The 24517-nt window shown below is 40.2% G+C and overlaps 1 protein-coding gene across 2 annotated transcripts in view; it reads right to left on the bottom strand.

Moving 5' to 3' along the window:
- Ndfip1 (Nedd4 family interacting protein 1) overlaps window positions 1–24517 on the bottom strand; it is a 46526-nt gene that overhangs the window by 6703 nt on the left and 15306 nt on the right. For both annotated transcript variants that reach the window (XM_031365543.1, XM_031365544.1), the window contains exons 2-6: window positions 17188–17275; window positions 12647–12777; window positions 9088–9175; window positions 8330–8454; window positions 2722–2788 (exon numbers count right to left, since the gene is read on the bottom strand). In XM_031365543.1, coding sequence (XP_031221403.1) covers window positions 2722–2788; window positions 8330–8454; window positions 9088–9175; window positions 12647–12777; window positions 17188–17275 — 499 coding nt within the window. The remainder of the gene's footprint in view (window positions 1–2721; window positions 2789–8329; window positions 8455–9087; window positions 9176–12646; window positions 12778–17187; window positions 17276–24517) is intronic.

Raw genomic sequence — 24517 nt, 5'->3', positions numbered from 1 at the left:
ACTCAGAAATCCGCCTGCCTCTGCCTCCCAAGTGCTGGGACTAAAGGCATGTGCCACCACCGCCTGGCTAGTCCATTTATTTCTTTAATTTATACTGCAAACAAGCCATCTGAAAATGCCTCCTGTCTCTCCTTTGATCCATCTCGAATTCAGTCTACCTTTAAAGCCGGTAGGTGATCAGCCTTACTCCTCATCATCTCTTTCAAATGGTGCTAGGGATTAAAGCCAGGACTGAGCATGCTAGGCCAGTGTCCTAGGCCACTGAGCACACCACTCAACCCAGCCTTTCTCTCAGAGTCCATCTGAGAGAATAAAAACAAGCCAACATATTATTCCTCATGAGCCACTCATTTTTATTGAACTTGTGGAAATCAAGACGGGGGAACTTCATCTTTTCTCTTCCTGCAATCATTAGATTCCAGTAAGCAAGAGTGCTCCAGTACAGGAGGGCAGAGAATGATACCATGGATGACTTGCATTTTCTAAGATGCAGGGTTAGTAGTGCCTGGATCTGGTGACTAAGAAAGGCAGGCCTCAACTCTCAAGTCCTTGTTGGGCTTAGGTGTTAGACTGAGCTGGACAGACTCATTAGCAACAGTCCCGTCAACAGCTTTGCCAGATACGAGGTGCGTAGAGCAGGAAGTAGACATGCTGATGCACACTTGGGAGGCAAAGGCAAGAAGATCAAGCAAGCTTACTGACTTCCTGATCAGCCAGCAAGACCTTGTCTCAAAAACAAAACAAGATGACAGTTCAATTATGAATCTGAACACCAGGCATGGCGGTGCATTACTATAATCCAGTACTTGAGAGGTACAGGCAGGAAGATAAATTCTAGGTCATCTTCAGCTACATAGCAAGGTCAAGGCCAGTCTGGCCTACATTGGGACTTTGCTAGGAAAAAAAAAAAAGAAAGAAAAAAGTAATAAAAAAAAGAAAAACAAACAAAACAAAAAAACAAAGGCGGCCAGGTATAGTTGCACAAGCCTTTAATGTCAGCATTTGGAAGGCAGAGGCAGACAGATCTTGAGTTTGATGAGACTAGCTGGTCTACAGAGTGAGTTCCAGAATAGCTAGGACTACACAGAAAAACCCTGTCTCAAACGAAAACAAACAAACACTAAAAACAAAGAAGGAAAGAAGGTCTAAACCAGGAAGGAGTTTTGGCAATAACCAAGAGTCACATCATGAGTGGCAAGCTTTCAGCAGGATAGTGATGATGTCATAGATGTCTAGTGTCAATCATATCTTTCTTTTTGAAACTTTGCTTTTAATGACATGTATGTCTGTGTTAGGGTACATGCAGGTGCTCTCACAGTCACACATGGGAATCAAACACTGGGAATCCAATCTAGGTCCCCTGCAAAAACACTATGAATTTGTAACCACTAAACCCTCTTTAAAAGCTACTGGGTGGCTCTGCTATTGCTTTACAGATGTGGCCGCAGTGATAAGGATGGTCTCCGCAGGGGCTGGAGAGATGGCTCAGTGGTTAAAAGCACTGACTGCTCTTACAGAAGTCCTGAGTTCAAATCCCAGCAACCACATGGTGGCTCACAACTATACATAATGGTACCTGATGCCTTCTGGTGTGTCTGAAGACAGCTACAGTGTACATGAAAGATGGTCTCTGTGATTTTATCTTTATAAATAACAAAGTCACATTAAAATAACTCACCCCAATACAAATTTCCTTACTTTCATGACTAGGAAGAAAACAATTTAGAGTAAACAAGAAAAATAAAAATTGTTGCTGGGCGGTGTGCGGCGTATGCCTTTAATCCCAGCACTTGGGAGGCAGAGTCAGGCAGATTTCTGAGTTTGAGGCCAGCCTGGTCTACAGAGTGAGTTCCAGGACAGCCAGAGCTACACAGAGAAACCCTGTCTCGAAAAACCAAAAAAAAAAAAAAGTAAGTAATCTGGAGACTAACAGCTAGACTGTCCTCATGTGTGCATATATTATGTATGTGTATATTTATTTATGTATAGCGCTTTGGTCGGGTGTTTTGTTTTGTATTTGGTTGGTTGGGCTTTTTTGTTCTTGTTTGTTTTTTTGAGACAGGGCTTCTTTGTGTAGCCTTAGGTGTCCTGGAACTTGCTCTGAAGACCATACTGGTCTCTAACTCACAGAGTTCTGCCTGCCCCTGCCTATCAAGTGCTGGGATTCAAGGTGTGTGCCACTACCACCCAGTACTAGTTCCAAATCTTCCTTTTATTGTAAAGTAAGTCTTCTTATCAATGGTGAACTACAGAATTCTGGGAACCCCATAATTTCAGAAGTTATTTGTATTAGAGCTATATATACATTTTCTGTGGTCTACTGACAGAGCTAACAAAAAATGTCTTCACATATATACATTTTAATACAATTAGTTATAGTACATAGTAATAATAAACTTGGGGCTGAATTTGCAAATCCTCTATGGCAGGAGCTCGCAAGTAGAAAAAAGCTGTACTGCAGAGTCATCAGCATGCCCCACTAATGACAAATAAGTGGACTAGGAGAAGCATTCACAGCCTCTATTAACATGTACGCTGTTTACTGGTGGAAACTAGCTAGCCTTTAAGACAGAAACATCTGAAAATTGCATTTTAAATTGATGGTTAATACTACACAGTGAGATGAGGCTTTGTTAAAGTATTTTAGCTATCTAATTTAAGACATTTAAAAAATTTTAAAGATAATTTTAACTTTCATTTTCTTATATTAAAAGCACTTACCTAAAACCAAGAACACCCACCAGAGCCAGTACTGGCCATCAAAGTATCCAGGGAAATAGGTGGAAAACTGAAAGAAGAAGAAGAAAAAAGGCAAAGACTTTATTTCAGCCTAACAGAACAATTTCATATACTAATTTGGGGACATACCAAACACAACTGCCATTAAGACCATATACAGGTATTTTTAAAATTTATTTATATAATGTGCATGTTTTTACATAAGTGTACACACACACACACACACACACACACACACACACACACAATGGTACCTGAAAAGTTTGGAAGAGAACATCAGATTCCCCTAGAATTAAAAGTTAGATGGGTCAGTGGTTAAAAGCACTGACTATTCTTCCAGATATCTTGAATTCAATTCCCAGCAATCACATGGTGGCTCACAACCATCTGCAATAGGAATTGATGCCCTCTTCTGGTGTGTCTGAAGATAGCTACAGTGTACTCATATACATAAAATAAATAAATCTTTTGTTTTGTTTTGGTTTGGTTTTTGGTTTTTCGAGACAGGGTTTCTCTATATAGCCCTGGCTGTCCTAGAACTCACTCTGTAGACCAGGCTGGCCTTAAACTCAGAAATCTGCCTCTGCCTCCCAAGTGCTAGAATTAAAGGTGTATGCCACCACTGCCCAGCAAAATAAATAAATAAATCTTAAAAAAAGTTATGATAGTTGTGAGCCACCATATAGGTGTTGGGAATTAAATCCAGGTCCCCTGCAAGAGCAACAAGTTCTCTTAACTACTGAACCATCTCAATCATAATAATTTGTAAAATAAGATCTATTCTAATTTGAAATTATTTAGACAAATGCAAACTGACTTCTTTAAACAGAAAAAAAAACTTTAAAGTTCTCTGCTCTATTATAGACTCTTCCTTATTTTGTACACAAAAGAATGGGTTTTGCTTGTATTCAGACCAGGGGCTGGGGAGGCTGGGTTGTTGGCTGTATAGCCCAGTCTTGCTCTTTCTATGTCAGCCCTCCAAGTGCTGAGATAACTCACCTGTGCCACCATACTCAGCTCTTAGAAAAGTTTTTACAATCCCTGCCATGGTAGTGCGTGCCTGTAATCTGGCAATCCTCCACAAAGTGCTTCCCATCTGAATACGTTTCCATTTCTATTGTGTTCACTTGGTACTAGAAGCAATTATGTGGCTGACATCATTGTCTCCATGCCAGTGAGGCTCAATTTGTTCCAAACCCTGACTTCTGAACTTTTTATTATGTAGTTCACGGTAATCATATACCTTTGCCAGAAAACTGGCACAGGGCATTCTTTTGGAAAGTAAGAATTGAAGGCCTCTTAAAAGAGAAAAAGAATACACGTGGTCCTCCAACAAAAGCAATTAACCAGGTATGGTGGTGCACAGCTTTAAACGCAGCACTCAGGAAGCAGAAGCAGGTGGGTCTCTTGAGGTTTCCTGGAACTACAAAGTGAGTTCCAGGAAAGCCAAGGCTATTATACAGAGAAACTCTGTCTCGAAAAACAAACTACAAAATGAAACAAACAAACAAAACAAAAACAGAAAAAAAGAAAAAGAAAAAATAAAAACACTTTTAACTTTATGATAGAACAGTACACATTCAGTAAAAAACATCTTTTGCATTTGAGACTTTCCCCAGCCTTGTGATAGGCAGGATGAAGCAGTTCTCAGGATGCTGGGTGGTGGTAGCCAGCCACAGCTCTCAGTCAGCCTCGAGATCACAGTGCAAATCAGGCGTCATGAAGAACAGCTGAAGCTTGGCCCTGTGAGAGGCCATGGAAGGCCACTGGTGAAAGTGCAGGCTCAGTTGCAGTTGATGGTCCAGGACTGAAGGGGACATGCAAAGGAGTTGAGACTTGGCACCATGAAGAGTGCCTATGAGAGGCTATAGGTGAAGCCTAGTTATAGCGGCAGAAGACCCCATTGTATTGGAGATGCCAGTTCCATAGGATGATCACCAAGAATACCAGTAGCAGTGGGCATATCAGGACATTACGCTATACCACTCAGCAGGGTGAATATATTATATGCATGTACAGTTAATTTTCTTCTGTGAAATGTTAACTGCTGTGTGTTAATGTGTTATCTATGCGACCAGCTTTTTACATCTGAAAGGAACAAGAGCTATAGTAACAAGCTGAAATCTCAGCTCTCCCTCTTGATGCTCAAGTGCTGATCTACTGAACCTCTATAGCAGGACTTCTTTTAGTGGGGAATAGAAACTTCCTCAAATTTTTCTGACTTGGTAAGCCATTCTGAGCTTGGTTTTTGTTAGATACTAAGGACATTTAATAACGGAAGCTCAGTCTTTCTACCTGGTAGTCTACATTATCTTGGCCATTTAGTAAAAAATTTAGTGTTTAATAGATTTGCAATTCATTTTACTTGTCTTTGGAGGCCCTGGTGTCCAAAGTCTGAGAGTTAAAGCAGTATTCCCTCTTTGTCCACAGGAGATAGCCTTTGAGACACTCAAGAATGGCTGAAATGGCAAACAAGTTTCAAAGCTTATGTATATGCATGTTCAATCTTTCTGTACATATAGACCTTTGATAAAGTTTGATGAATTAAGCACATTGAGATGATAAGTGCCATAGAAATGACTAACAACGTACTATGATAAGTTATACAAACATGGTTTTTTTTTTGTTTTTTTGTTTTTGGTTTCGAGACAGGGTTTCTCTGTGTAGCCCTGGCTATCCTGGAACTCACTCTGTAGACCAGGCTGGCCTCGAACTCAGAAATCCGCCTGCCTCTGCCTCCCAAGTGCTGGGACTAAAGGCGCGCGCGCCACCACCACCCAGCAACAAACATGGTTCTTTAAAAAAAAAAAAAAAAAAAAAAAAATCTTGCTGCCACAAAGATCTGAGAAACAGTATGGGATTTTTTTTCCTCTCATTATTGTGTGAAAAGAAGCATGTAGCTTCTCTTTGGTGAATCCAAACTGCTGGTATCACTACTTTTGCAATTTGGAACCATCACCATTTAAAATAAGGATTTACTAAGCACAAGCACTGTGATAACCAGGATGGCTCCTGAGCAAAGCAAGTTTTGAACAGGGTGGTTTGAGAAATTATTACTGTTCTATATGGCATGCCATTTAAAACTTATCATTTGGGGACAGGAATGTGGTACATGCCTTTGATCCTAACACTTACAGAGAGAGAGGCAGGTGGATCGCTGTGAGTTCAGAGCCAGCCTGGTCTACACAGCAAGACCTAATACATCTCAAAACAATGAAACAAAAAAAAACTGTTTTTTTCTGAAAAATTCAGACTTTAACCAGAGGTAACTGAAACTGAGAAACAGAGATACAGAAGGCTCCAATGCATACTTTCTTTTCTCTCCTTTCTTTCTATTCCTTGTGTGTGTGTGTGTGTGTGACAGAGAGAGAGAGACAGAGAGACAGAGACAGAGACAGAGAGAGACACTTGGCATGTGTATGGAAGTTAGAGAGCCTCAGGTGTTGGTATTACCCTTCCACCTTGTAAAAAAAACAGGTTCTTTCTGTGTTACACGCAAACACTAGCTGACTTGCTTCCTTTCCAGAGAGTCTTCTTTGCCTCTTATCTCCTCACAGGAGCACCAGTGTTACAAAGCATGTACTAATGTATCTGGCTTTTACAGAGGTTTTAGGAATCCAAAAATCAGGACATCACAATTTTGTGGCAGGGACTTTCCCCAGCTCCTAGTATTTTATTTCTTAGAAAGTAACAGTTAAAATTTAAAAAGAAGCGGGGCAGTGGTGGCACACGCCTTTAGTCCCAGCACTTGGGAGGCAGAGGCAGGCAGATTTCTGAGTTCAAGGCTAGCCTGGTCTAGAGTGAGTTCCAGGACAGCCAGGGCTACACAGAGAAACCCTGTCCAGGGGAAAATAAATAAATAAATAAAAAGAAATGATACCTTCTCTTGGAGCTGGACCTTAAAGTTCATGGGTTTTGACTGTTTCTTATTTTCCCTAAAGTCCATGCTTTTAGATGAATATTAATTAGCTATTCAGGGAAAAGCCTACAATTATCTAATTTTCAAAGGATTTTGGATTCCTAAAATAGCCGATGGGTTCTTTAGGACTGCTTTGAAAAACTGCAATGGCCAATTAACATCCATTAATTAATTATGTGTGTGTTGTTTGTGTGTGATATGCATGCATGATGAAACATGTCCCCGTGCTGTCCGACACACATGGCCAGAGTAGGACATCAGGTGTCTTCTACCACTCTTACCTGATCTCCTCAAGACAAGGTCTCACTAAACCAGACATTTGCCTTCTGGACTAGACTGGCTGGCCAGCGTGCTCTGGGATCTGTCCTCCTCCACTTCCAGTGCTGTGGAGGTTACAGACTTGTACAGTTATCCCCACCTTTTTATGTGGATGGTGGAGACTCCAACTGAGGTCCTCACACTTGAAAGCAAGTGCTCATACACACTGAACCATCTTCCCAGCCACAGTATGCCAATTTATAATAGTCTGGCTTTGTTAGCCTGGTTGACAATAACAACAAACTCTGAAGACAAAGGATACTTATTTGTTTGTAGACAGGATTTTTCTGTGTAGCCCTAGCTGGCCTGGAACTCACTATGTAACTAGGCTGGCCTTGAACTCACAGGTTCGTCCATCTCTGCTGGGATTATAGGTGTGGGTCGCCTATGGTAGAAAAGTATACTTTATTGAATCCACTGGTAAATCTGATTCAACATCTAGGCTTTCTATTTTTGTTTTTTAAGACAGGGTTTCTCTGTCTATCCCTAGCTATCCTGGAACTAATTCTGTAGACCAGGCTGCCCTTGAATTCACAGAGATCCACCTGTCTCTGCCTCACAGGTGCTGGGATTAAAGGCATGCAACATTACCACCAGGAAACATCTATACTTTTAAAGTATACTTTGTATCAGATCCTGAACATGCACAGCAGCTCCATCAAGATCAGGCAATCAAGGAGTGTCCTGAGAATACCAGGGATGGCTAGAGCCCCTGAGTTCTAGGAGACTGAGCATAAGCATATCCTGGGCTCATTAAAGAAATTCTAGAAACTCAGGCCAAGCATCTTGTGGACCTTGACTCCCTCTTTGAAACCATTTTACATACCTGTGTGGCTTTGAGCAAATTAAAGCTAGTTTTGTTTTTAAAAGACCCTAGATGTTCTAGAATTTACAGTATTTTATGCAATTTCACCTGGGTACTCCTATATCAAAGACACACATTTCTATAACTTTATTAAAAGAAATTCCCTATGGAGCAGTAGATATTTCTATATAGCTTCAGTCCTAGAAGGAATACTTAGGGAAAGATTAAGTCATGCTATTAAAATTTTAAGAGAATTAACATGAAGAATGCCTACCTTTTGTGAAACAGCAAAGAAATACCCTTTGTGTCATAGAAGTTCCAGACTATACACATTCATTAACATATTTTAAGCATCAAAACACCTGCTTGAATCTGAACATGAAATATGGAGACAGGAACTGTGTGCAATTTATTTTAGCTCACTTTATCGTAGAACCAGAACAAAGATAAATAAATGTTGAGATAACAAAAGGTGAAAATGAAAACATTTGAATTCATTCTAATTACTGCCTCTCTTCACAATCTATGTTCTCTGCTATGCAACTTACCCTGACAATAAGGATCCACTTAATTAGAGAAAGACCAAATCCTGAGATGGCCCCATACCTTCCCGCAGCTGAGGTGGTCAGGCAAAAAGACAAGAAAAACCCAATCCAGTTGAAGAGGAATGCCACTGTAAGAGTGGAGGGAAAAGATATGTTAGCCAAGAACAGAAGTGTGCTCTGCAGCAGCCTCTGCTTGTGTGGCCTTTCTCTCTTTGACAACCTGTCTCTGCCTCCCCACAAGCATCATCTCCCTCAAAAGCAAAAGGAAAGACTCTGAGTCTCACACTTTCTCCTCCATAGGTGCTCCTGTCAGTGCCCCTGTCTTTGCTGCCATACAGGTTAGCAAGTAAACTAAACGTTTTGGAAATTAGACTGGAGCCCAGAGGAATGTGATGCAAGTTTCTCATCCTCCTGCTCTGTTTTCTGACAGCCCTTAGTATCATTTCATTTGCACTGTGTTTTCTGTGCTTTTAACAGTGTAAATAAGAAAGTGCTCACTGCTAAGGGAGGTGCATAAAAACATAAATATAAGACAACATAAAAAATGACTTTGATCTATCAGAAACACAGAAGCTTACAGGACAAAACCCATCAGACAAAGTTGCTGCACTCTTCCTCAGCTACCTGGGTCTAAGCAGGTGTGACAGCAGTGGGACCTGCGGCCTGTGTACAAATACAGCACCCATGACTGCTTTAGTCATCTCTCCACTGATGAGTTCAGAGCACACGGGTTTGTAGGAGTGGCTCGTGTGTGTACTTACTGAAAAAAGTTAACATAAAAATCCCATCGTTTCCTATCCTCAGCTGGTCAGCATCATCAAAATCATCCCGACCCACAAATTCTTCATCCTAAATGAAGGAAAAAGAATAAGGCAAGGTCATAATGAATTACTTCTAGACAAAGGAATGACATCAGGAAAAATACAAGGAATGAATATAAGGATCTAGGAGTGCATTTATTACTGGTTCAGTTCAGAATTATGAACACTCAGCAACTTAGAGCAGATAGGAATCATTTTAGTATCTCCAGAGCCTTCTAAACTAATTATTTATTTCATAGTCCAAGTTACTATTCTTATTTTTTAAATTAAATTTATTTTTATTTTATTAGTGTTTATGACTGCATGTATGTCTGTGTGAGGGTGTTGGAGCCCCTGGAACAGGAGTTATAGACAGTTGTGAGCTGCCATATAGGTGCTGGAAATTGAACTTGGGTCCTCTAGAAGAGCAGCGAGTGCTCTTAATCACTGAGCCATCTCTCTAGTCCCACTGTTCTTATCATTAGTTATTATTTGTACTGTAGACTGAACCACGGTCCTTACAAATGCCAAGCCAGAACTGTACCATTAAGCTACATTTCTAGCCCCATATCAAATTCTTTCAAGAAAATCCTCAGCTGTGGGCACATCTTGAACCCCAGAAATCAAGAGGCAGAGGCAAGTAGAACTCTGTAATTTCTATACCAGCCTGGTCTATATATCGAGTTCCAGTCCACCAAGGGATACATAATCAGACCTTATCTCAAAGAAGAAAAAAATTACCTACACAGGCTCTGTTGGAGGCTGTGGTGGTTTGAATAGATTTGGCCCCAAACACTCCTGTTTTTTAGTTTTGACCCACGGGGAGTGGCACTATTAGGAAATGTGGCCTTGTTGGAGGAAGTGTGTCACTATGGGGTCGGGGCGGGGAGCTTTGAGGTCTTCTCCTATGCTCAGGCTCTGGCCAGTGTGGAAGGTAAGACTCCTCTTGGCTGCCTGTGGATCAAGATGTAGAACTCTCAGCGATTTATGCAGCACCATGTCTCCCTGCTGCCAGGCTGCCTGTCATGATGAAGGACTGAATCTCTGAATCTCTAAGCCAGCCCCAATTAAATGTTTTTGCTTTACAAGAGTTGCCTTGGTCGTGGTATCTCTTCACAGCAATAAAACCCTAACTGAGACAGAAGCTTAGACTGTGATGAATCTAGAGGCCACTGGAGGGGCAAGTGCTCCTTCCTGAGGCTGAACAAGGGGCAAGGACAGAATGCTCATCCACGAAGAGCACCTGCTATTCAGCGCTCAGCAACATATGTTTGCACTGGAATACAGAACTGACAACTCTGTCCTTACTGACAGATAGGACCTGTCCATTCTAATCTGAAAAGACAATTATTATTACAGTCGAGAAGGAACATGGCCCTGGCTAACACTAAGTAGAGAAAATGTATTAAATGATTTGAAAATAACTTGGATACTTCAAAGTAAAACTGACCACACATTTACATAGCTCAGTAAGGGTTTCTCAAATGGAAGCAAAATGTCTTTGGGACAAATAAAACTTGAAGATCCATAACAAATGTTACAGGCATTCCCTCTGGAGACTGGGACCTATACAAAGACACTGGCAGTGGTCACCTTCCTTTGTAATTTAACAAACTTCCTCCACTGTTGGAAAATTTTATGATACATAATTTGTTTTATACTTTTAAAAATTAGCAAATATCTAATATTCTGACTTATTAATATTAACAGAATGTGATTCAAAATTGAAACTAGTTCTGTTGAGTATTTATTTTGCATTATTCAAAGATATACTACAGGATAACTTAGGTAATGTCTGAGAGCACTATCTGTATCTTCAGCTTCCCTTTATATCCTCTGTACATCCTTGACTCCTTCTATCACTGTTGCTTTCAAAATACCACTAGTCTTTTCATACTCTTGTTCAAAATTTGAATATTCTCCCTCAACTACACACCGCTTGCAAACGTCTCAGCTTATCGTTCCAAGGATACAAGAAATGACAGTTCTGATCACATATCCAGACTCCCTTCACAAATCATCCTAGTCACAAAACACCTAGTTGAACAAATGTATGTTATAGGCTTTCCCTCTATCGAAGCTCTAGATTATCTACCAACCCAATCTTCTCCCTATGATCATCTAGTAAAAAGATGCAGTTCTTGATGCCAACAGCTCGTGTGCAGTATAGGTTTGCGTATTTCAGAGCCTTTTACCTAAGCTGGATGTTAAGCTCCAAGCAAACAAATCTCCTTACCTACCCACTGAAAAATATATTCCACCCCATATAAAAGTACCTTTATATATCTACCTTTAAGAAGTTCCTAAGCATGCATCCTTGTCTAAAGAATTTTAAGTGTTCTGCAATTAATCTGAGCTAATTTATATACTGATCTATTCAGAGATTCCAACAGGTCTTCAGAGTGCATGACAAACTTACATGAAAAAGATGAACACTAGACACTGGAACACTAGACAGAAGTTAAGCACTATTAAAAGTACTAGACCAGAGATGGAACACTTCTTTTGGTGATCTAGCAGAGGCATTGCTGTGGCTGGCACAAAAAGTATGATGCAATGATAGGCATAAACAGAAACCTTCCCTTGCAGGTAAGACCTGCTGTAATTGGTGCAAACACCTTCACTGGCTATGTAAGAAGGCTGTTTGAGTCTACTTGGTAAGGTGGCTAGGAGACAAACTCTCCTGGCTGCTTCCTCAGTCTGCAATGTCACCCAATAAAAGGATGCTCATATGGTCTTTACTTATCTACTTTTAAATAGAGCTAAGGGTCCAAGGCTACACAAGAGCAAGCATGCTAGAATGTGCTGCCTGCTGCTGCCACTTGCTGAGTTTCTGCTTATTTTTGATAACTTCCTTCCAGCATCCCATGTATTTCAGGCTGGCTATGAACTCAGTATGCAGCTGAGTATGACCTAAAACTTCTAATCCTCTTGCTTCTACCTCCTGTGTGGTGGGATTACAGGTATGTGCCAACATATTTGATGTATGTTATGCTGGAGATCAAACCTGTGGTTCTGTACATGCTAGGCAAGCACTCTACCAACTATTCCTATCTGCATCAATCTTAAATCTGCTTCCATCTCCAGCAAGCTGGGAAGAATCTGAACTTACAAGTGGCATAATCTGGAGTGTTTGAGGCACAATGCTTACCAGGAGGATGCTAGGTCTCATGAGTTTAATTCAATGATGATATTTGTATTTCCTCTCTTCATAGGCATGCTTAACAGCTATTAGCTAACATCAAAGTGTATACAAATCAAGGCATAACCAGTGTATTTCCTAAGTCCTTTCCTCCTACCTCTGGAGGCCTGAAAGGGAGGTAATAGTAGAAATATCCTTAGAAATACAGGAAAATGAGCAGGCCACTGATTTTCTGCCTAGTGCATCATATTCAGGAAAAAAAGTGCTTACTATTCCAAAAGAAAATGTATATGCTTAAAATTAGCAGTAAACAAGATAATGAAAAGAACTGAATTCCAACTACGCAGCCCGAAACAACACAGACAAAGGAGTGCTTACCCTTCCAGGAACCAAAGGGATCGTAGCTTCAGTCTTGGTTCTCTCAGCCTCGTCATAACTGGGCAGTGTTGTAGCCACATTATACGATGGGGGCTTTGGAAATCCAGATTCATCTTTGTAGTCAAAATATGCTGCAGAAAAAAGGAAGTAACAAAATCTATCTGAAGCAAAAGATATTTATAAATGAATAAAACACTCAGGATGATTTTAAAGTGTATATTTAAAAGCCAAATTTATCACACCTTTAATCCTAGCACTCAGGAAGCAAAGGCAGATGGATCTCTGAGTTCAAAGGCAACCTGGTCTACAGAGCAAGCTCCAATCCAGCCTAGACTACATAGTGAGACTCTGTCTATAAATAAACAAACAAGTAAAAATAAAATAAACCTCCCTTTATATCTTTATCCTCAACTGTTTTGGATTACTATGAATTTAACAGGCATTTACTTCTGTGGAACTGGGAATCAAACCCAGGGCCTTGCGCACTGCAGGCAAGAACTATACCACTGAACTCTATCTCCAACCCTCCTTTCACTTTTTACTTTGCCCAGGCTACCCTTGAACTTAGAATCTTCCTATCCCAGACTCCTAAGTGACCACTAAACCTGGTAATTTAAATATCTAAGGAGAAAACACTTAGGCACACACTTTATGAGCCAGCATGATAGCACATGCCTGGGATCCCAGATACTTGGGATATGAGTGATAGAGGGTCACAAGCTCCAGTCTAGCTTAGGCAACAGAGCAAGATCTCGGATCAAACGGTTAAAAAGCCTTTACATGTGCACTAAGATCCATACTACCGTTTTCTCTTACTAACACATTTAAAAGAAGGAAACATTTGATATCCATGTGCTCTTGTTTTCACACTCATGTTTTTAACTTCACATTGCTCTCTGATGTGCTGAGGTAACTAATTTGGTTATAAAATAATTCTCTCTATGAAATCTTCATTTCCTCTTCTGAACAGTATTTCTAACTCACCAACTACTCTTACAAAGATTCAGCAAAACAGAGAAGATGTATTTATAAGATTAACTTCTAAATATTTTTTTTAAGTTTTGAAAAAAGAAAATCCTGTAGTTTATCTCTCATTTTTCTTTCTTTTATTCTCTAGTATAAATTAACTTCACTGTTAAAATTTTTTCTCTGAACAAGATCTTGCTGTGTAATCTAGGCTGGCCTCAAACTACCACTGCTCTGCCTTGACTTCCAAAGTAATGATATTAGAGGTGTGAGTTACTACAGCCAGTAAGTTTAACATTTTTACTGTAATGCATTATTGAAACTATAGCTCATCGATGCCCCTTGTTAACAGAAAACAGAATGGAAATAATAATCTCCCTCTTCCTTTTCTTCACATTTCTCCTTGTCTTTAACAGGATCTAGTCATATATAGAAAGTCTGTACTCACACTATCTCTGTCAGCCTTCCAAGGGCTATTATAGGCAGGAGCTATCATGCCCAGTATTCAGGTGCTGGCTGTGGTGGCACAACCCTGTAATCCTAACACTTCCCATCTAGGTGGAGGCAAGAAAACCAGGAGTTCAAGGTCTTCTCCCCATGAAGATAACCGGTCTATGAGAGATCCTTTCTCAAAACAAAACAAAAATTCAATGTTCATTTAAAAAAAATAATAAAAATAAAAAACTTCCTTAATTTTTGGTCACAAATGTCTAGAAAATACCCAATAGTATGATCCAAGCCCAGTGATAGAGCACCTGCCTCACATACACACATACACACACACACACACACACACACACACACACACACACACATACACACACACACACTCACACAGAGGACCCTAATTTCAGTCTCCAGTACTGCAAGCAAACACCCAAAGAAAACATAATCACTGATAAATTATTTATTAAAGGTTTTCTCCCTCACAAAGAGAACAAATTAAGAGAACAATGGGCTGGAAAGACAGCTCAGAAGTTACAAGTGCTTTCTGCCACTCCAGAGGCCTCCACTTCAATTCCCAGAACCCACACTATAGTGCTCACCTCTCATAACTCCAGCCCCAGGGATCCCATGCCTTCTCTGGCCTCTGCTGGTACCCACACAAACATGGTATATATACACAAACATGTTTATATAAATTTGAAAAAAAAAAGTAAAAGTAAGGATATATAGTTATTGTAAACCATTAGTTGTACCTGAAAATATCAACAACAAACAAAATCTCAATAAATGGGGGATGTTTTACCATGTTCTCAAGGTAGAATGCATTATACAGATGCCAACTTTTTATGTGTATGTATGTCTGTGGTATATGCATTTATGTTTGTGGTGAACACTTTTGTCTCTAAGAATATATGCATATGGGGAGGCTAGAAGTAAACACTGTATAGCTTTCTCTATCACTTTCTCCCCGCCCCCCCATTTTATGTGTGGGCTTGTGAGGGAGAGGGTATTTGGTGTACCATGTGTGCTTATGTATAAGTTCACACGCATGCACATATATGGAGGCCTGAGGTTAACAATGGACACCTTCCTCTATCATGCTATAGATTTTGAAACAAGATTTCTCAGTGAATTTGGAGCTCAGCAATTGGCTGGACTGTCTGGCCAGAGAGCTCCTGAAATCTATCTCTCTCTACTCACTAGCACTGCAGTTACAGATATATATGAAATCCTGTCTCAAACTTAAACTCACTCTGTCTCTGCCCCCCCAACAGACACACAGACACACAGACACACCATCCACAGCTGATAAAGATGTGACTCCACTATCTAATTGTATTTATCTACCAGAGATTATATCTAGTTATAATCCCTATGTCAAAAGGAGACTCTTTAGAAAGAATGTAGAAAGTAGATTAATAAGGTAGAAGTATTTGAGAAAGAATATCTAAACTGGTTAAAAGTTGGAAGCAGGAGGGTCAGGAGTTGAGACAAGCCCCAGCTACACAGAGTTGCTTGTATGGGCTATGAGAGCCAGCCTCAATAAGCAAAACAAACCCAACCCCACCAAAACAAAACAAAACAAAATTATGATATTCAAATATTCATCAGGAAAGGAATGGTTTTGGGTAGCAAAACATAAAGGACTTTTGATGGTGAATGAAACAGTGAGTCCAAACTCTTATTAATGAGGTGGGTACACTTAAGGGAAGACCAATATTCATGATCAGTTTTGTAATCCAGGGCTGAGGAACAAACCCAGGGCCTCACACATGGCAAGCAAGCACTCTACTACGGAACTATATATATTCCCAATCTCTTGGTATCCTAGTCTTAGGCTGATCCCATGACATAATCTACAGTTCTTCCAAAGTCTGAAACTTAGCAGGGTAAGTTTCAGGAGTTCACAAATAAAAGAACCATAACTACTATAAGGGAATCGAAATGCAAGTAGACCAGAGTTTAGAAACTAAAGCCAGATTAGAGGTAAGATGCTGACTTATGTTCGACACAATTAAAATGGTGACTTTAGGACCCCAGCCTACCAATAGAATCAATCTCATACCAGCTATCGACAGCCTTCCCAAGATCCAAAATAAAAGGATGGTGAGGCTGTTAAGGATTTACAAAGATGAATGTCTTCAATTTTCCTATAATGAAGTAGAGGCTGGGGTTCAGCAATGGCACATGGTTCTTTTTGCCACTCTGCCACAATCCTGTTTTATAAAATATGGAAGTGGCTCTATTCAAACTGGTTAAGTGGAGCTGAACAATAGCTCAGTAAGCAAGAGTACTTGTTGCTCTTGCAGAGGACCTGGGTTTGATTCCCAGCACCCACATGGTAGTTCACAACCATTTGTAGCTCCAGTTCCAGCAATCCCATAGATTCCGTGCAAGCAAAACACTCTTCACCAAAAATAAAATATATAAATATATTTTAAAACAAAACTGGTGAACGCCAGGAGGTGGTGAACTTTGAAGGACTACACCAAAAATGATTATCAAAAACTCTAGTTACCAAAAGTTCTACTAACATTGTGTTTTTCTCACACACGAGAAGCTTCTCTAATGAAGAAATTATGAAAACTGGGTAATCACCCAGTTCCTTAATCCTTCCTTCCTTCTTTGTGTTTTTATCTTGGTTTTATTTGTTTGTTTGTTTTTGAAACAAGGTCTCATGACCTCTAACTTGCAAAGCACTTCTCCGGGCTGCAGGTGTTTGGCATCACAGTGTGAAACTATTCCTCAGTTTCCCCTTCCTTTATGAGTCGGCTGGAATGAACCTGAGCTCTCCAAAGAGGCAGCATGGTAAATGGGGTTTGGGGGCTTTGGCTTCCAGAGTCTTCTTTTTTGCTTTGCAGAGGGTTATCTTCTCTGTGTCGTGCCTTACATTGTGCGGCTGTTTCCTCATCACTAATAAAGCCCTTCTTTACCAGCTGGAAAAAGGAAAGGTGTGTTCATCTGTTTTTTAGAGTAAGATAACAATTACACCAATTTTCACCTTGGGCTACAAATTAAAATTCAAGCCAAAGAAAACGTATGGAAAGCTGATGAGAAGACAAAAGCAACCAGCATCTACTGGACGAGTCTATGAGTGAGTGTCAGGCAGCCCTGGCCTCAGCACCCACCTGCACTCTCTGCAGTGATGCTGCTGTATGGTGGAGGAGCATCACCTGCAGTCTGCTGAGGTTCCCCAGGCTCCTCTTCGTTCTGCAACTGAATAAAAACATCAGATATTAATATTCACATAAGACAAATTATAAAGATGCAAACCTAAAACTAGAGTAGCCTATCTGGAAGGCTGCCTGGCATTGTGTTTGTTTCCTACACCTTAAAATGTGCAAACTTTCTTCTAAAGTATCCTATTCCCAGGAAGAGATATTTTATGGAAATTATCAGACAAAAAGAAATTACATAAGAATGATACTTGTAGGCATGGTATATCCATATAGACCCAGCACTTGAGAAGCTGAGGCAGGAGCATCAAGAGTTGTAGACAAGACTGGACTACATAAAATCAGAGGGTTATCAAAAAACAGAAAAAGCTGAATGTAGACCAAGCTTGCCCCAAATTTGTCAAGAAGCTGATGAAAGCCTTGAACTCCTAACCTTGCCATCTATGGTTCTCAAGTGCTGAGATTATAGGTGTGTGCCACCATGCCCAGCTATCAAAAATAAGATTCAGGAAAAAAATACAAATGAAGAAAAACTGACAACTTGGATACTTATAGAACTATTACATGAAAGGCTGATTTTTTTAACCAATTTAAAGTCTTCAGGTATTTTTTTTTTAAAGATTTATTTATTTATTATATGTAAGTACACTGTAGCTGTCTTCAGGCACACCAGAAGAGGGCGTCAGATCTCATTACGGGTGGTTGTGAACCACCATGTGGTTGCTGGGATTTGAACTCAGGACCTTCGGTGCTCTTCCCCGCTAAGCCATCTCAACAGCCCAAAAGGCTGATTTTTCTCAAACTACACATTGTATAATTTTGTTTGTAAAAAGGTAAATATTCAAATGGAAAGATCAATGGCACATATCTACAATTCAGCACTCTCTCTAGGTAATGGAAGCATAAAGGATTTCTTCTTGTTTATACTTAGGCTCTAATTTTCAGAACTGAACATTCATCACTTGCATAATTTCCTTAAGAAATCAGAAAAGCAATCTGATAGGACAAAGAATGAAAATAGGCAAAGCAGGCCTTACCATTTTTTTTCAGTTTGTGTGTAGACATTTAACATTAAGTAACTGAGACAGTTTAGAAAACAAATTCCTAACCTCTATCAGCACACGGTCTTTTCCCTATCTCAGCCTTGTTCTGGGTGGCTAGATTTTCAGTTATTTAATTTAGTGTTTTAGAGCTCAGAATCAAACTCTGGGTTTTAGGCATCCCAGGCAAGTGGTCTATAGCAGAGCTGACTCTCGAGCTCCTCCAGTTATTTTAAACAGCTCACACTGACTGTGTGTGTGTGTTTGCCTATTGGTGCTGCTATGGATGACCCACCTAAGTCACTGTCATTAAATAGAGATGTCCCAATAGATTATAGTTTTTAAATGAGCTGTCCTAGACTGGAGTTAAACTATAATGGGAATTTACTGATGTAAGCAATAAGGTCTGATAACATTCCAACATTTTTTTATAAATATTGGAATAGGTGAATTTTTTAAAGATTTATTTATTTATTTTATGTATATGAGTACAGTGTTGCTGTCTTCAGACACACCAGAAGAGAGCATCTGATTCCATTACAGATGGTTGTGAGCCACCATATGGCTGCTGGGAATTAAACTCAGGACCTCTGGAAGAGCAGTCAGTGCTCTTAACCACTGAGCCACCTCTCCAGCCCCTTGGGGCATATTCTTAGCAGTGTCTATCATCTAGACACATTTTGCCGACCCCGCCCCCCCCCCCACAGTCCCCATGCTGGGTATGAAACCTAGTACAAACATTTTACCACTGATTTTCACTTCCAGGCCTTGCTTTTTTTGAGACAGGGTTTTTCTGGGTACCTTGGGGCTGGCCTGGAACCACTAATCCTCTTGTCTCAAATACTGGGACTACAGGCATGTGTTACCATTTCTGGTTTGAGCTCATTTTTTAGCTCTAACAATCTGACCTTAAACTTAGGGCACTCCCAAATAATTGCACTGTAACCTAAGGTAAGTTTTCCCTCAGAAATGAAAGCATAGGGGTAACATAGCTATAGGACAACAAATATTCCAGGGACATCAAATAGTCAATTATTCAAAGAGCTCCTGGCAGCAGGGGTCTCCTCAACCAAGGGTGTTACTTTTATCTGAAGCCCTAGAAAGATGCTCTCAGTCTCCTCATAACTAATCAGCACTGTATGAGAGAAGATAGCACCAAGCAAGAGAGAACAGGAAAGAGCAAGATATAAGAATGCAGACTTAACTGTAGCAGTTGGTACTGTTCTGTATTTCAACCCAGCTTGACATTAACCTGCTTTAAAATTCTGGAGTCTGGTTAAAGCAAGCATGTTTCCTCTACATAACTTGGTTTCAGAAAGGAAGCTTGGCAGTTCTGAGAAACACAGACATTCAAAAAACTCAGGAGGTAAAGAAGTCTGCCATTCCAAGAGCTACAAGATAGGTTGCCTGTCTCCTAGCAACCTGGAAATGTGATAACTCTCCAGCACAGTAACTGATAGCAGGTCAGAGACATTGCAGCCTTCTAGAAACACCATCTCTTTGGCGAGGAAAAGAGAAACATTCCCAGATCAATATTTTTTTCCCTCTTAAAATATGGTATTTTAGAACCACACATTTTCAACTAAAATGTGGAAAAACAAAAGCAACTCCGCCAAAAACCATTCTGACTATGGAGGCCCCAAATGTTGGGCTGACCCCCAACTCACAGTCTCCTCCTCCTCATGCAGATCCACACTGCTGGTGTTAAGATTAGGCTCGGGAAAGCTGCTCTAAAACACAACACTATTCAGGAGATGAAGCAAAAAGGCCACATATGCTGATCACCATCTATGTTGAATGATGACTTGCTGAAAAACAGAAACTTAGGCAGCTACAGTCTTTCACTTTAGGACCTCAAGTCTATCACTCATCAATGAAATAGTGAAATACATGCACCACAGCTTAAGTGCAGAGTGTGCTGGGAAACAGGTTACTTGGTTCCAGAATGGATTCTGCCCACTTTCTTGTTCTGTCCCTGGGAACCTTTCTGGTGCAGCCTACCCAGCCATGTCCCTTTAGGAGATCCTCCCTCTGGATGCTCACAGAGAATGAGCATGCTTTTTCTGGGTCAAGGCTGAAAGGATCTAAGTCTTCCAGCAGCTGAGTCAAGTGAGCCCAGGTCCAGTTTAACTACCACAATATGGGCCTGGCTGTGGCTCGTGAGCCTTTGAGGCAGGTCTAAAATGGGGAACTTAACTCAGAGCACACCAAATGCTACTGAGGAAGGAGGTCTCTGATGGTGACTCTGGGGACTCACAAATATCACTACAGCTAGATTCACCCTCCCCCCATTACATGGCTTTTGTTAAAATCAAACCAATTTTATCTTTATTGTGATAAACGATAATGACAATTTTTACAAACAAACCCAAAACATTCCTTACAAATACACAGAGAGAGCCAGATGTAGTGGCTCACACCTCTAATCTCAGTACTTGGGAGGTTGAAGCTGGAACATTAAGGACAAGTCCCAGGCCAGCCTGGGCTGCTACACACTGAGATCCTGCCTGCCCTACAAAGTGCTAAGTTTAACATGAAAAAAGTTTAATATGCTCTCTTTCTCTCTTCAGCAAGATGAAAATAAGCCAATAATCCAATAATCTGAAATTTCAAGTGGCTTTTTGTTTGATCACACTGTTATACTGTGTGTTGACTTCCCCATAATCCCACTTGGTGCATGATCTTAATGAGCCATGATACCTTTTGGTCGTGACTTAAAATATGTATGTTGGGGGCTTGGCAGTTAAGACTATTGACTTCTCTTCCAAAGAACACAGGTTCGATTTCCAGCTCCCACATTGTGGCTTAAAACCAGCTGTTAACTATGTATACCAATATATATGTAGTAGGCTAACTACACATACATATAAAACTTAAAATTTTTAAAAAATGTATCTTAGGACTAGAGAGACATCTCAGTAATTAATGCTTGTTCTTCAGAGGACCTGAATTGGTCTCTACTACCCATAGTAGAAGCCAGAAATCCTCACTACAGAAATTATACACAGTTCTAATAGAAGCAACTTTGAATTTAGTTAGTTGAAAGACCTTTATAGGGGCTGGAGAGACAGCTTGGTGGATAAAGGTGCCTGCTACAAACCTGACAACCAGGGTAAGCCAGACGCAGTGATGTCCAGCAATCCTATGATATGGGAGGCAGACAGGAAAAATTCTCAGAAACTCTTGGGCCATATAGCCTGGAGTATATCTAGAGGCAGAAATTAAAAGAGAGCGCCTGACTCAAAACACAAAGTGTAAGGAGGGAACCTCCACAGGTATCCCACAGCAATATTTACACACACACACACACACACAAGCATGCGCACGCACCTACAGTTTTAAGATGAGCTGTTCTGAGGAACAGCAAAGTAAATCTAAGACTGGATCTCACTAAGAGGAAACCCGTCATCTTATGAGTGGTACTAGCCCAAGGCATTTACATTATCTAAAGACTAGAAAAACAATGAAAAAAAATCCTACTACATCAAGTAGATGTGAGTAGGCACACCTACGACCCCAGTCCTTGGGAGGCAAACACGGGATCTGTACAAGCTCAGCACCCTAGTCTACACCTGAGTTCTGGGCTGGTGTCACTAAAACAAACTCCAAACAAACCTCACAAACCTTCACACCCATATGTACGGTGTCAATATGTACCTCACATAAACAAAAGAAACACAACAAGCAATGCAAACCAGTTAACAGCTCCATGACATTATAAATATTTGCACTAGTCAATTTGTTGCTGTTCAGTCCTATTTAGTTTTACTGTTCTAAAAATTTTTAGTTTTTTTCAAGGCAGGATTTCTCTGTGTAGTCCTGGCTAATTTTAGTTTTTTTAAAGACTTAATTTTATGTGTATGAATGTTTTATCTGCATGTATATATATGGAACAAGTGTGTCTGGTGTCTGCAGAAGTCAGAAAAAGGTGTAAGAGCCTCTGAAACAGAAGTTATAGATGGTTAGGAACCACTATGTGCTGGTAACCAAACCCGGGTCCTCTACAAAAATAGTAAGTTTTCTTAACCACTGAGCTATCTCTCTAGCCCTTGTTGTTATTTTATTTTTTATTTGCTTGGTTTTTTGTTTTTTGTTTTTCTCGAGACAGGGTTTCTCTGTGAGGCCTTGGCTGTCCTGGAACTCACTCTGGCCTCAAACTCAGAAATCCCCTGCCTCTGCCTCCCAAGCGCTGGGATTAAAGGCGTGCACCACCACCGCCTTGCTGCTTGTTTTTCAAGACAGGGTTTCTCTGAGTAGTCATAGCTGTCCTGAACTCTGTAGACCAGGCTAGCCGCAAACTCAGAATGCATCTGTCTCTTGAATGCTGGGATTAAAGGCATGTGCCACCACACCCAGCTTTACCTTAGAGTCTAATCTTTTAAACATCTCCTTACCAACTCATTACTTCAGCATACTCTAAATCATACCAAATGAGACAATGTAATTACCAGGAGGCAAACATACATTTCTGTAGATAAACATTGGATATGGCATTTTACTGCCACTCAGACATAGCCAGAGAGTGAGAACTGTACATTTTATATTACATCTAATGCAACTAATGCACTTTAACTTCATCAAATTCTTTACTTTCTTTTTTGAAAGTGTTTTTTTTCTTTTGTGTTTATGAAAATAGAGTATAGTGTATGTGTACGTGCACCCAACCACTCGCTCAGGCAAGAAGAATTCTCTACTAACTTGATATTATTATACTAGGTATATTTTAGGTAATTCTGACAAGGTACGAGAGCCTCAACTATATAAACAGCAATCTGATCTAAAAATGAGGAAAAGAGGGCTGGAGAGTTAGCTCAATGGGTAAAATGCGTGCCATGCAAGCATGAAGAAATGAACTCAAATTCCCAGTATTGGGCATGGTGGTGCATGCCTGCAACCCTAGCAATGGAGGGCACAGACAGAAGGATGGCTTAGGCTCCTGGCCAGTCAGTCTATCCCTAATGGCGAGGGCAAGCTCCAAGCTCAGTAGGAGACACATCTCAAAAAATAAAGTGGAGACCAAGTGAGAAAGGCATCCTGATGTCAACCTCATACTTCTGCACATTGCCTGCATAGGCAAGTACACCTGCACACATGTGTGTGCACTCAAACAGCCCCCAACACACACAGGAGTTAAACATTTTCTCCAAAAGCAATATATAAATGGTCAGTAAGACATAAAACTGTTAGATCATTAGAGATACTATGACATAACACTTCACACCCACTAAAAAGACAGAAATGGGTTCTGATGAATATGGAAAAACTGGAACTGTTGGTGGGGATAGAAAGAGTGTTTCTCAAATGGTGAGCCCAGAGTTCAGATGTATGTATTTGATGGTACAGAATTACTTGTAATGACCAAAAAATTCATCAACATACAAATGGATACAAGATCTGTGGTTTACCCATACAATGAAACACTATTCAGCAAAAAAAAAAAAGGATACATTGTGATGACATAAATAAGCTTTAAAAACAGTATACTAAGAATAAAGCCACTAACAAAATAACTATACGTTGTATGCTTTTATTTATGTAAAATGTTCCCAAACTTCAATTTCATGGAGAAAGACAGATTAACGGTTGTTGGAAGCTAGGATAATCTGGGGGGAGTAGCAGCTGACTGCTGATATGTCTGAATTCTTGCAAGGTCAGGGAAAATAATAACCATGTTTAGAAATTAGATGGGGTAATGGTTATTCAGCCTAATGAAAATAGTTTTTAATTGCTCTATGTTTTAAAAGAATAAGCTTGGGTTGAGACATGGCTTGGGGGTTGAGGGCACTTCTTACTCTTGCAGAGAATCTGGGTTCAATCCCTTGGCTCATGATTATCATAACTTCAGTTCCACTGGATATTTACTCTCTTTTGACCTCCAAGAGTACCAGGTACACATATAGTGAATGTACATACATGCAAACAAAACATTTATTGCATAAACATAAAATGACTCTAAAAAGATTTGCTAGTATACCCGTGAAGTGTTTGCAAGTGGATCGAGCTGCCATTGCTGACCTGTGAACTGAACTGTGGATTTCCAGACAACACAGACTAGAGTTGCTCCAAAAAACCTTTCTAAACAGGTCCTCTTCCCTTGTAACCTTTCTTTCTCACTACCTCTGGTGGTGGTGGGCTAAAAGGAAGGTTAAAGCATTTAAGAACCATCATTAAAAGAAGTCCTTGAAAAAAGTAAAGTTACAGTAAAGTTAGTTTGTAGAAGAAAGCACCCATGTTTGAAAGTG

The sequence above is a fragment of the Mastomys coucha genome, unplaced genomic scaffold, assembly GCF_008632895.1.
Source record: "Mastomys coucha isolate ucsf_1 unplaced genomic scaffold, UCSF_Mcou_1 pScaffold13, whole genome shotgun sequence".
Taxonomy (NCBI): Eukaryota; Metazoa; Chordata; class Mammalia; order Rodentia; family Muridae; genus Mastomys; species Mastomys coucha.
The sequence above is the reverse complement of the archived record's forward strand: the minus strand, read 5'-3'. Positions and strand labels throughout refer to the sequence as shown.